Source organism: Aythya marila (genome assembly GCF_965140915.1).
Source record: "Aythya marila genome assembly, chromosome: 3".
NCBI classification, from domain to species: domain Eukaryota; kingdom Metazoa; phylum Chordata; class Aves; order Anseriformes; family Anatidae; genus Aythya; species Aythya marila.
The window spans coordinates 51,631,720-51,645,202 of record NC_139044.1 but is presented as its reverse complement, the minus strand read 5'-3'; the positions used below and the strand labels follow the sequence as shown (position 1 = coordinate 51,645,202).

General features: G+C 48.9%; 1 protein-coding gene across 1 annotated transcript in view; it reads right to left on the bottom strand.

Moving 5' to 3' along the window:
• PPP1R14C (protein phosphatase 1 regulatory inhibitor subunit 14C) overlaps positions 1-7,136 on the bottom strand; it is a 49,473-nt gene extending 42,337 nt beyond the window's left edge. The window contains exon 1 of the mRNA XM_082755677.1: positions 6,688-7,136. Within this exon, the coding sequence (XP_082611803.1) occupies positions 6,688-6,966 (279 nt within the window). The 5' untranslated portion in view covers positions 6,967-7,136. The remainder of the gene's footprint in view (positions 1-6,687) is intronic.
• Between the last annotated feature and the right edge of the window lie 6,347 nt (positions 7,137-13,483).

The following is a 13,483-nucleotide window of genomic DNA, read 5'->3' as shown; positions in this document are numbered from 1 at the left end:
ACAGTCATACTGCTGCTGTACAGACTGCATAAAATTAAGATTTTATCCTTCTCCCCCCCCCCCCCTTCTCCAACATTAATAACTTCTGGAAATCTTGACTCAGATAATTCCGTGTGTCATGCTGGGGGGCAGCAAAAGAAACTGCCAATGTTTTATGACAGGCAGCCAAACGCTGCGGTGACATAGATGGATGGCCATGTCTAACCTACTCAATTTGTGCTGTCAAACAGAACTTTCTGGAGTTAGATAGAAGGAAGGAAAATAAAAAGAGAAGGGAAAAATGAGAACTCAGACTTCTTATACTGCAGGCAAGACGCAAGGCTGCTGGGAGAATGGATTGATGATGTTGCTGCTGCTTTATCACCTGTGGTGACAAGAGACAAGGTGACCATAACTCAGGCTGAATCAGGTTAGAGATGCGATAGCCTGTTTTTTCATGAGCATTTGCTGTAGTCCTGGAGAACTGCTTCATGCAGACCATATATAGTAGCATGCACTACAAAACTGCCCAGGGTTTTCTTGGTTGGATATGGGGACAGGTACAGTGCCTTTTCAAGTGGATGGAAACCACCTAATCTAAAGGGAGAGCTACAAGAATGCATGGATCAACAGCGAAATAGTTAAGGCAGGTGACAGCCCTAATTGCAGAAGTACTGCAACAGTTAAGATCTACGTCAAGTAGAACATCTTTTTATTTAGATCCGACACCTCCTTCGAAATATTCACTATGCCTTTTAACAGGAGGCAGACGTGCCATGAAAGACGAATCTTTCTCACTTAAACAGAGCTATTTTTGTTTCAGGCACTTGGTTTTATAGCAATTTAGATTCGCTCTAAACATGCAAAGCTCTGAGAATAATGGGGAGAGCCTCTTCCTTCCTGCCCTGCCAGAGCACAGGGGTATGAAGCAGTACAGCAAAGCTCGAAGTAACCAGCTCCCAGCTATCTGGGGACAGATCATCCATGCTGTAGTTTGTGCTGCAAGTACAGGCACATCCAGGGTAGACTCGAGTCCGAAAGCAAAAGCATGTGATGAACCCGAGCGGGAGAAAAAAGTAGAGAAACGACCCGCCCCCTCCCCGCTTCAGCTGTTTGTTCGCTGCGTTATTTGTAGCGGAGTTTACCATTTTATTTTATTTTTAAATCCACAGTTTTTCCATGTTCTCCACCCCTTCCCAGTCCCCACCCCAGTTACCACGGATAATCAGGCACCGAGTGTATGTAAAGCACTTTGCCTGGAGGCAGAAGAGGCTGTAGCCACAACGGTTGGCAGATACTGTTTTTAAGAAGTGCAATTATGAAAGGTGATGTAAGCAATCAATTATTTCTTTGCTTCGTCATAAAACCACCACACCTACCCCTTCGGCAAAGAGACCAGTTCAGTCCTGAACAGAGAGGGAAAGGACAAGGCTTGATATGGAATAGCTGGTGGAAGATTAAGATTTACGCTGTAAAGCTTCTAAATTACAAGTCGAAAATATTGCTGCTACTGAATATAAAACAATGAGCTATGACACTCAGGCCATACAAAGCTCAAGTGGTTTGAAAAAATAATTTTCCTGGACTCCTCGGGATGTAGCAAAAATTTTGCATTTAAAAAGGAGGAAGGTAGCTGAATGGCGGCACATTTCCTTCTAGATTAGGGTCTTCAGAACCTCAACGCAGAGCTTAAGCTGCACAGTTAGAGACAAAAGGCTCTGGCCTCACTGCCAGCAGGTGCTCGGCACCCTCACAGGTACTTAAGCCCATTCCTTCTTCCTGAAAGCAGCAGCATGCATTTTACGAGGCTTGTTTTACAACTCCAAGCATTTTATAGGCCATTTTGAGCTTTCTGTTTTGTACCCTTGGGACTCTGCAAATACCTTTCCGTGGTTGCTACATGATTGGAGAAGCCTTTGCTGTTCCGGTGTTGCCCATACCCTTCGGAGGTCTCTGATGATAGCAACCCTTCGACCTGCTCTGGTTGTTGAGCAGCATCCCTGCCCTCAGGAGAGTGCTGTGAGGTTCATACTGCGGAGATCTGGCATCAGAAATAAGCGTCCAAATGAAACAACTCAAATACATCCAGAAACAGTCAGGCAATTTGATGAGCCTCTACGTATACTCCAATGCATCTAGACTGTCATATTAGTTTTCCTGAAGAAAGAAATCCTTTACTGCACTTGCTACTGACATGCTTCTTTTTACAGAACGGCTCTAATTCTCTAATTCTCAGACCCCTCTCAGTCTCTTTCCACTTCGGATCCATTTAGAAATGAGTTCACACACATTTGTGTGAACTCACCATTACCATTTGTGAGGTCTTTGTCCAAGTCAGAGGAAGTCTATTCAAAGAGTCAGACAGTCAGCGAGTTTGTTGCCGCGGTGTTTTATTCAGTTGATTTCCTTACAAACACCTTTGTGAGAAATGAATAATAAATCTCAAACATTATCTCAGTAGCCTGAAGAATAAGTTGTACCTGGTCATACCATCAGGTCCACATTACTGAAGGGCAGCCTTGGCAGCATACTAAGCAGGCTGTTTTGGAAATAATGGTGTGTTTGGGGGAAAAATAAAATAAAAATAAAGCATTTGGCCCTTGTACTCAATGTTCTTCCAAATCCGGAGCGAAACAGATCGCCAGTAGCCATGGCAACTCCTCAGCTACACGGGACCCGCGGGCACGCCGGCAGGATGGGCTGGAGGTGGTGGTCCACGCTGTGCAGAAGGGCGGTGAGCACATGAATACAGGCCCAAGTGGCTGGGGAAGAAGCAGCTGCAGTTGAGTCCATCAGCTCACAAAACTTGCCTGGGGTACCCTGTAGAGCATCCAGTTGTTCTGCATATGCAGCACTGCTCCTGCATCCATCTGCAACTGGATTCAGTACCAAAAATACATCTTGGAAAAGAGTCGAGGCAGCTCATTTCTTTGGAGGTCACGGTTAAGTGATTCGTGCCCCTCTTGCACCAGTCCATCCTTCCCGGGAAGCCTGGCAGGAGGCAGACTGCACACCTTCCCTGCCGCCCTCACACCACCTTTCACAGCCTGCCACCAGCTCAAAAACCACAGCCAAAACATTTGGGTGGCAGGAGGGGATAGAGAGGGCCAGGAAGTTTCTGCTTTCGCGATCCGGCTCTTCAGCCTAGATAAGTGCCTTCCTCTTGTTTTCTCCCGTCTAGCACCGAGCAGTTCGAACTCAAGTGCCTACAGACCGACAGACTCCCCCCGACGCTCCGCTAGGCACAAGCTGCTCCTGCTAGCACATCCCAGCGGCTCCAGGAAAACAGCCACACAGCACCCAGGGGAAGGGAGATCAGCCTGTGCTGGAACAGACTTAAGGGCTCCCTTCCCTCCCATTCCCCACCAATACCCTTTTTTTTAAACAAACAGCGGCAATGACTGGCCCTGCCAACATGAAATCCCTTACCCAGCGCAGGGCTTTATGCCACTCCTGTCCTTGCAGTCCCCACGTACCAGGCAGTGGAGGAGAACCCTGTGTGACAACAATCCTCAGTTTGGCACAACCCTGGGTCTGGCACGGCTCCGTGCTCTGAAATAAAATGCTTGAGGGGCTTTTGTGGGCAGCTCTTCCAGTTGTTTTTGCTTGTGTGTTGAATTTTTAAACATAGAATCCCACAATAAGTGTATATTGCCCTGCAACAGAGAAGGCATAAGCTTGAATGTAATTTCCCTGCTGCTTCTAAACCAAGATCATATCCCAAGCACTGACATCCGTACGTGATTAGACACACTCTCATAAAATAGTGGATTATCTCAACTATGCTCAGCAACAGCTCATATTAGAAGAAAAAAGTTTACCTCCAACTTTTAGAGTCCAAAATCTAAGGGCTCGTTCCATTTGACCATCCATGCCTCTACATGGAACGAACCCATAGCACAGCAAAATCTTTCTTCGCTGTTTATTAATGCTGTGTAAAGTCCATATGTCTGTCCTCTGTGCTCTTATTCCACCAGCATTCTGCCACCTACAGCAAATGCTGTACTCAGGGGTAGGCAGTACACCTGAGCACAGTGATGTACTTGAAAAGCAGAATGGTTTCTGGGGTCAAATACAGCAGCTTTTTCCATATATAAAGTTGTACTAGTTCTGTAGGAGCGTACACTGCGGATCCTATACCTGGAGAACCGGGCTGTCATCACTTAGATTCTGACACACAAGTTACAAATCATTAATAGCGGTGATGCAAGTTGTGTTGTGCAGTGTTATGTAGCAATTCTTAACCAATAATGAGTTTAGGCCAAAACATGAAGCATCCTTAGAGAAACTATTTTTAGAAACCAGACATGTAGTAAAGATCAATGCTGAAGTCAGTTCAAGTCCTGTGATTAGGGCACTGCATTTTCAATGCCCTAATTTGAGACTGCATCCTCAGTTTTAGCATTCATACAAACCAAAGTGAACAGGTTATAAAACTTCATTTTTTAATGACAGCAGCTCCATGAGCAAACAGCCAGACTGATGCTCACCTGAAGCACTCGTCCTTAGTACATCAGCCTGACGGATTCTGGTGCCAAATGAACCCTGCTTACGAGTCTCTGGTCCCAGTGAAGTTTACTGCCATGGGAATCCTTCACCACTCCGGTTGGTCTTTATCCCTAAACTCCGCTTCATGAAGAAGCAGCCTTTCTAAAGCTGATCGTTGGATGCTGTATGTGTGGTCAGCATCAACACCAGTCTCAAAGAGCTCTTTCTAAACTACATTCCCCCAGCTCCATTACCCAATTTGGCATCTAATTTTTGAAACTAAAACCTGTACAGGTAAAACCAAGATTCACTTGGAAAAGAACCTGAAAAGCAAACCTGTCTCCTTACTTCCAGACCTCATCTCTTAAACCTCGTCACCAAGCCAAGACATACTCACGAGCACATAGCTGACTTGACTTGCAGGTACTTGAGAGGCTACGAATACATGTCTAGCTTTGAATAAAGGCAGTCTTTCTGTAGGTGTCCACTTACTGATAGATCTTGGCATAATTCAGCAGAAAACATTATTTACATGGAAAAAAGTGGGTAGGCACTACATGTACTCAGTCCTACAAAGAGACACCCAGGTCTTTATGCAGCCTTTCAGCATATGGCACTGCAAGCGTGCTCTGCTCTCTTATTTCTGTTCTTCCCAGGAACGGTGTGCTCTGCTCTTTAGAAGAAGCTAACACTGGTTAGCTCTTTCAGGCTTAGAAATTTCAGGCTATTTCTGACATTCCAGCAGATCTGAGGCTGTTTCAGAACTTAAATGTCACCACATCAAGGAAGTCATGGTAGACCTACAGAGGTTGAAGCGAGCAGTCCCCACACTGCCCCCCGCCTGCCGATGGACAAAGTTACCAACGCTGCCTAGGAGATTTTGTTTCAGCACAAGAGCTGCATCTGTAAGCCTAGAAGTCTTTCAGGCAGATTCAAGCAAAGCATCTTACATCAAATTGCTGTCATCTTTATTGGCTACACACATCATGCATCTTCAGCCTGATGTTGATAGCACGTTAATTACTTGACCTTTTCACTGCTGCCATCGGTGTGAGACTGGACGGAGTCCCAGCACAGCAGCAAAGAGCCGACGACCTACACATTTTGCCCTCAACCTTCAAAGCTAAAAACGCTTTCACCTGTTGTCTCAAACCATTTTTTTCTACTAAAAGACATCTGAGAAAGCAAACCATCAAAGAAAAACCAGCCCTATTTTATGCAGCCATATACAGTCCCCATCTCAACGGAGAGCCCCTCTCCTAATGCAGACCTCCTTCTGTTTCAGTCATTGGTGGCACCTATGATAAGACTATAAGATTTATTCCTCAAGTGTTTCCACACAGCAAGCCAGTTCTTTGAACACTGTTAAGAGCAGCAATAACTCCTTCAGACCTTGGCTGGGTCCCATGTACGACACGTTTTTTTTTGCGTAAAGAACAACTCCACCTATGTGTCAAAAGCACACAACACGTTGCCCAAACAGGCCCTGGGGTTACAGCAGCGTGAGTCAAGCAGCGGCAGGAGGTGCAGCAAGCCAGCTACTGACCACGTTATCGCTTCATGCAAACACAAATCCATCAGCTCATGCAGACCGACTGAAGCACTGCTGGCCCCAAAGAAATCCTCTCAGCCTACAGGTTACACGGCCTCATGAAGCAGGCGGCTGCACGGGCGAGCCGCGCCAAGGCGGAGAGCAGCAGCTGCTTATTTTTAACCCACCGGCACCCTTCCCTCCCTTAGTTCACAGGCACGAATAGTTCAGGAGGCTTTCCCTCGTCACGTGCGCATTTCTGGTGAGGGCCAGTCCAATTCTGGCAGACCTGCTGCTGAGCTGCTTCTGAGAGACAAGGGGCTGCCCCCGGGCATCAGTTTGGGGTACGTGCACCGAGTCCTGCACACCTCGGGCTCCCCGAGCACACCTGGGGCCCTGCCGAGCCCATCCTGGTGTGGTGTAGCAGGGCGAGCCGTGGGCTCCAGGGACGTGGGAGCTGCCACCCAGCCCAGCTCCCAATGGCTTCATTGAGCCAAGGCGGGTGGCACAGCCGGGCGAGACCCTCGGTGCGGGCTGAGCACCTGGACCCTTCACAGCAGCAAACCAGGGGTACCACAAGGTTATGCTGCTGGCGGAGCTGTGCCAAGGCGAAGCACCAGGCACCAGCCCCGATCCCCCCGCACACCGTCCTCCAGCCCCCGGCACCCCCAGCCCGGGTCGCCCCGCACCTCGCAGCCGTAGAGCTGCCCCAGCTGCTCCACGATCCACTCCTCCAGCACCAGCCGCTTGCGCAGCTCCTTGCGGTCGTACTTCACCGTCACCTTCCCCTGCTGCTGCCGCCGCTGCTGGACCTGCGCCGCCGCCACCGCCGCCTCCTCCCGCGAGGAGCCGCCGCCGCCTCCTCCTCCTCCTCCGCCGCCGCCGCCACCGCGGGGGCTCTGGAAGAAGACGCGGCCCCCGCCGCCGCCGCCCGCCGCCGCCTCGCTGCCCCCGGTCGCCACCGACATGCTCCGCTCCGCAGAGCACAGCACAGCCCAGTACAGCCCAGTACAGCCCAGTACAGCCCCACACAGCACAGTCCCAGCCCCAGCCGCTACCGCCGGGCCGCCGCCGGTGGCGCGTCTGCCCCGCTCCCCCGCACCTGCCGTTTAAAGGCGGGCATGGCGCGGAGCCTCGGCCGGCCCCGCCGCGGGGAGGGAGGGAAGGAGGGAAGGAGGGAGGGAGGGAAAAAGGGAGGCAGGGAGGGAGGGATGTGCCACACCGGGGCGGGGACAGCGCCACCGCCGCTGAGGGGAGGGGAGGGTTGGCGGGGCCCGCCCGGCTGCGTTAGCGAAGAGGCTTCCCTGTGACGGGGGCAGCAGCCATGGGGGCAGCCGCTGCCCCACAGCTGGGGCAGGGCCATGGGGAGCACATCCTGCCCTGCTGACCACACACAGAATCGCTAGGGCTGGACAAGCCCTCCAGCCTCACCCGGTCCAACCACACCCTACCACCAGTGTCCCCACTGACCATGTCCCCAGGCACCACGTCCAGCCTCTCCTTGAGCACCCCCAGGGACGGTGACGCCACCACCTCCCTGGGCAACCCGTCCCAGTGCCTGGCTGCTCCTTCTGAGCAGAAATGTCTCCTCATTGCCAGCCTGAACCTCCCCTGGTGGCAACTGGAGGCCATTCCCTCTGGTCCTATCACTGCGAGAAGAGGCCGACCCCCAGCTCCCCACCCCTTCCTTTCAGGTAGCTGCAGAGAGCAATGAGGTCTGCCCTGAGCCTCCTCTTCCCCAGACCAAACACCCCCAGCTCCCTCAGCCGCTCCTCACAGGACTGAGTCCTCCAGGCCCTGCACCAGCACAGGGAGGATGTCTTGGGTCAGAGGCGAAGGGGATCACAGCCATGACCACCACTTCTGCTGCAGCCAGATCCCTGTTGCCACTCAGCGTGCCCACATGCTACCTGCCGTGTTTCAGCCTCTTCAGCTCTCTGCATTGGGCAGCACCACTGAGCACGAGGCTAGCGTGAGGCATCTGAGCCTCATCAGGTTGCTTAGGTGAAACCCAGCTTGTGCTGCTAAAGGGATCATAATCTAATATGATCAAGAGATAAAATACTATTATTGGGCTTAAATGCTACAATAGCTTTCAGATTGTCATCTGAAAAAAAAGCCAGTTCTTCAAAGCAAAGCATATAAAGTTAAGCTCCTTATGTGTATTTAAGCACCACATGATTTTCAGCAATACTGAGCAACCACAGCTGGGCATCAGATGATGCTTGGAGCTTGGGCTGCAGGCAGAGCTTGAGCGAGTGCCACATCCCACAGGTCTGACTCGGTGCGGGGCGTCTGCCCTGTCCTCTGCCATGACCCAGGCAAACCCAGACTTCAGCTGCGGCTGCGTGGTGCTGCCTGGCTTTTATAAATCTGGGCTTGGGTAAACACAGTAAGAAAACACCATTTTCAACAGCTTGTGCTTAGAGAAACCAAAACGATGCAGAGGACTTTTTGAAAGAGGGGAGCGGCTGCCTTTTAAGCTTGTGTGTTTGGAGTGGCCTGTAATTTGGGCCTTCGCCGCTGCGTGTCATCTTGGAAGCCTGGTCCTGAGGTTCTGAACCACAGAACTCGAAACTTTCCTCTTCAGAGCAGAAACACTTTCATCTTTATGGACCGACTTTGTTCTCAGCTGCTGGAATTCACTATAGGTCAGTAGTTATCCGAGAAAAAACGGATTTGTGCAAAAGGTGGTAAAGACTGTGTTTGAGATATTTTAAAGCCATAGTAAGGATCCTACTTGCTTTTCCATGGGATATAAAGCAAGAATACACAAATCATTGCCATAATAGAATATTTTCTGCAGCCAGAAGAACTCTGTGGTGTTCCACACTGGACCTAAATTTCCAGGCATTAGCCCTGGTTGGAAAATACTGAGATTTTTTGTTCCCTGGTGCAGCAAATATCAGGTGTACAGGTGGCATAGTCGTGAATACCAGGTTTACAGATGGCTAGCACACTCTTATTGACTCTGAGCATGAGAATCCAGAAAGTCTTAGCTGAATGACTTTTTCAATACTATTATTAATAGGATATTATAATCACTGCAGACAGTTAAAAGCTGTCACCTGCTATTCAAACAGCACTTCCACAGCACTCTTAAAGTAGAAAATGAGGTAGTGGGGATGCAAAAGCACGTCCTTAGAGGTTATCATTTCAAAATTACAGTTCTAACATAATGCGTAGTGGTTGGTAAATGTGGGTGGATGAGAAGCTGGCAGAACTGCCAGCATTGTCATAAGGCAGTTTTATGTGCCACTGGTTTTTCATTCAGTTTGTAAAGAGAGTGCATTCCTCAGGAAGCCAGGGCAAAAAGCACTGCCAAGAATCTTTCCTGAAACAATTTTGTTTCATGTGAAAGAAAGATCTAGTTGTTTAAAAGTCAAAGTTGAACAAAAATGGCTAGATCTGTTAACATCCTGGGAATGAGCAATGCAACCCTGTGTGGGCACAATCTCTTCTCCTGAGTGTCTGGAGGTGTATGAGAGCATTTGTTGGAGTAAGAAGATACGGAAGTTTCCTAGCAAATTCTTCTCAGTACCCTGATGGGACCGTAAGTGGTTATGCCCTTAAGAAAGACAAGAGTTCATGTGGCAGAGGAAGGAAGAATCCCTCCCAACCCTTCAGCCTCGGTTTCAGAGCTACCTCTAGAAGTGGACTCAGGACATAAGATATGCTTCACAAATGAGCATCTTCCCGCAGCTAAATCATAATCGTGATGCTGCATTTCATCTGAACCTAATGGCTGATCAATAAAACTGAAGGGAAGCTAAAATACAGTGCCACTGAAATACTGGGCTTTTTCGGTGTGACCATGTCCGGGTCTCCCACACAAGAGCACAGGGTGAAACACAGTGAGTATTGTAGTGAGTGAGAGGCCCGAGATCAGTGAAGAACAGACAGCATGGATTAGGAAACACGAAAGGCGGAGGAGCAGTTGCATCACCTGCACTTCCCTGTTTTGTTCCCAAATGGTGGCTGTGGGAATCTCCGTAAGAATGCAAGCTGCATGACGCTGTATGCACTTCCCCTGCACGTATTGCATGGCCCTAACCTGTTTACAGCCAAAGAAAACATTTAAGAATAGCCAGATTAACCTTTCAGGAGGCTTATGCCGTGATCTTTCAGGGTTTAAGACTCTGACCATTAACTGTCTCTTCACCTACAGTAACCCTGCTCGATAGCAGGTGTGCTCCCTTCCTAAGCAGTTGACTCTTCTGTCAGCGCTGGCCACCAATCGACCCATTCCTGTGGCTAAAGGTTCTTCTCTTGCTGTTTAGGAAGCAAGATTTAGGCTTGCTATCCTCAGTGACATTCTAAATTCACATTTTTCCTATGCTGTCAAATACTACACCCCATCTTCCCTGTGTCTCCCTCCGCAAGTTTTCCTTCCTGGGAGACTGCCCAAAGGAAGAACCTTTGCCCTTTGCCTCTTTTCTAAGAAAATGGAAAGAAATTAGAATTCTAGGGGATTAGAACTGAGCAGAAGACTCACAGGCTGACCATTACCTGGAGATCTTTAGCAACCCAGATTTGTTTAAACTGCAAAATGCAGGCAGGTCGCTGATTTTATTTCCTTCCTGATATGCACGCTAGCTTTTGTATGTTCTCAGAGCATGGGAATTGTTTCATGCTTGTACTCCTTGGCTTGCTAACAAAATATTTGGGTTAGGAGTTGCCAGGGAATCTCCTGCGTGTGTAATGACAGACTCTGTTACCTGTGCAGTGCTAGGCTGCCTTTGTCTACCAGGTACCCTGCCATTTAAGAGCTCTGCCTGCCATTTTTGCTGGTGAGCTCTGACACTTTGCTCCAGGCACAGTAGCACAGTCCCAGGGCTTCTCTTTTCCATAATTATCGTAAATTTCCATCAAACAGATAGTCAGTCCTCCCCCCGCTGACTGCCTCTGAGAAATCTGAAGACACTCCCAAGTGATTTTCCCCATCAGTAAGGAAAACCATTTTGGGGGAACCCTGTGTTGGCCATGAACAACGAAAAACTGAGCGCTGATTTCAGTGCAGTGGCAGCCCATCTGTGTCCCTCAGTTTTATAAGTACCATTTTTGTGTCTCCCACTTCAATTTAGCTTGGGGCTACGAGCTGTTAATGGGCTCTGTGTCTCTAAGTGATTTTCTACTTTCCATGTCCTAATTAATGCCCCTCCCTCTGACTGGTAACTTCCTCGGCTCCCCAGCCGGGCTGTGATGTTGTTTTCATTTTCGATCGCTTTTCATCAGTTTGTGATGTTGCATACTCCAAAGACGCGGTGTTTGCGTTCATCTATCCTCCTCAGCACCGGACCTTTTGTTCTTGCAGCCGTCCTTTTATTGCTTCAAAAAAAACACTTTTTTAGTTTGTTTTGCCTTTATGAAAAAGCTCCTCAGAGTCTGCCTCCTACAAAAGCTGTCACAAAGGGCTGCCTTTTCCTCTTTCTCTTTTCTTTCAAGGGAGGGATCACAGACTCATTGCTCACCCCCCAGCTGCAGTAAAAAGCAGTAATTCTGACACTCGTTGCTGACAGGCAAATGACACACAGCAAACATTCGTTACGTGGGGGTGTTTGCTCTGGCCCCCCTTGGTTATGATGCAATATGTTCATAGCCTGGGACTCTGAAAGGAAACTTCGGAAGAGTGCTGCATTTCAGGAGGAGGTCGGTGGGCACTCGCGAGATACACAGGCCCACCTACACGCAGGTACAAAGGTAAATGCTACACGAAGAGGGAGAAGAAACACAAGTTTGTACCTGTACACACATTATTTCCCGAAAAGTAAGCAGGCACAGTGACAACCTCTTCTTGTCTCAGAGATCTGAGCAGGGCGTGTGAGTGCAGCCCCCTTTTCCACTGCACCGCCAGCACTCGTCTCGGCAGTCAGCATGGGACCCACGTGCCATTCAGCTCCTGCTGCCCAAGCTGCCCTTGCACTGGTGGTGGGGAGACAGGATGCCCTGTAGAGCAGGAAGTCTCTCTGGAAGGGCTGCAGCTGGCAGAGGCAGGCAGTCCACCTACTGCTGGGACCCTAAAAGCAGCCAGAAATTCAGAGCACTCCCAGGTATCAGGTGCAGCATCCCTGAGCATCTCTGGTGCGTGCTGCTCAGTCACGTTAGGACATGCAGGCTGTGCTGTGTCAGTACAAAGACGTATTTCCTGCTGAGGATGGGTGGCAGCTAAACAAGAAGTAGGTAACCTCTGTTTACTTTCACTTGCCCTCAATAACATCGGCAATTCCTGGTACAAATAATCCATGATTGTTCATCTGAGCGCTGCCACCCAATCTGTCACTTTCATTTAGAGCGATGTGGACAGCCTTCCTTTTTTCTGGAAGGGATTAGTGGGGAGGTAGGGGATCAATAAAGGAAAACATTTGAAAAAAAAAAAAAAGAAAGAAAAAAACAGCAAAATAAACCACAAAGCAGGGCTGGACAATTAACATCCCGTAGCCTCTAGTAATATTGATTGTTGTTCTGCCCTCGAGTCCTGCTGTGCTTACACGGAAGTATTAACCCTTTGGTAAAATACAAAGGGACAAAATGAGTGACACAGATAAAGTGTTTGCATTAGTCCGTGAAGAGAGACAAACAAAATCATTAACAGAAAGTATGGGTTAGAGACCGAGACACTCACGGTGTCTAGAGTAATGTTATTCTGGACCAGCAGTCTCCCAGAGCAGTACCTGTCACCTGTGTGCCACAGCCTGCTTCACTTGCACTCAAGAAATAATGACAAATGATGATAATTTACTCTGCATAGCTTGGCAGAAGAGGGAGGTAGCATGTTTTACCATTTCGTTTGGCAATTAGTGTTGAGTGATGGCACTTAGGATCTGGAAAAAACATGACTGCAAGTTGAGCAGAAAGCAGTTACTTAGAAATTCGGGTGCCAATAGTGCCACTCTGCCTAATGTCCCCTCATGCATGCACCCCAAAGCACTCTGCAGAAGAACATATGCAGAGTGAGGCCCAAGACTGTCCAAAAAATGGGGTGGATGTGTAGCTAAAACCTGGCACTGTTCATGATCGCTGCGCAAGAATGATATGCTGACCTTCACAAGTCCTTGGTTACCTCATTCGGGAAAGCAGGAATGATACTGGGCTGTTCATCCTGGGAAGAGGCTGTGGTCTCTCTGGCTATAACGAGAGACATCGATAGCACGGAATTGTTAAAAGCAGTACGTAATTGATGCCATCCTCGTGCATGCTCTTTCAAGCTAAAAGCTATTTCGATGGAGGAAGCATAAACAATCAGGTGGGCTAGTTGGTGAAAGCTAGCAGCTATAGTCTGAGCAAAGTGAAGAGCCAAGCAGAACAAGCCCTGCTGCTCACGTGCCTTTTTGGATGATTCTTACAAGAGGACTGACCGCACTTTTCTAACCTTGAGGGTATTCCAAGTCGCCACTCAGAATCCAGCAAATGAAGAACGTGGGGGATGCAGGCATTAAAGAAAGCAGCTCAGCAGAATGCAGAGCAGCAAGAGAACTAATAAATCAT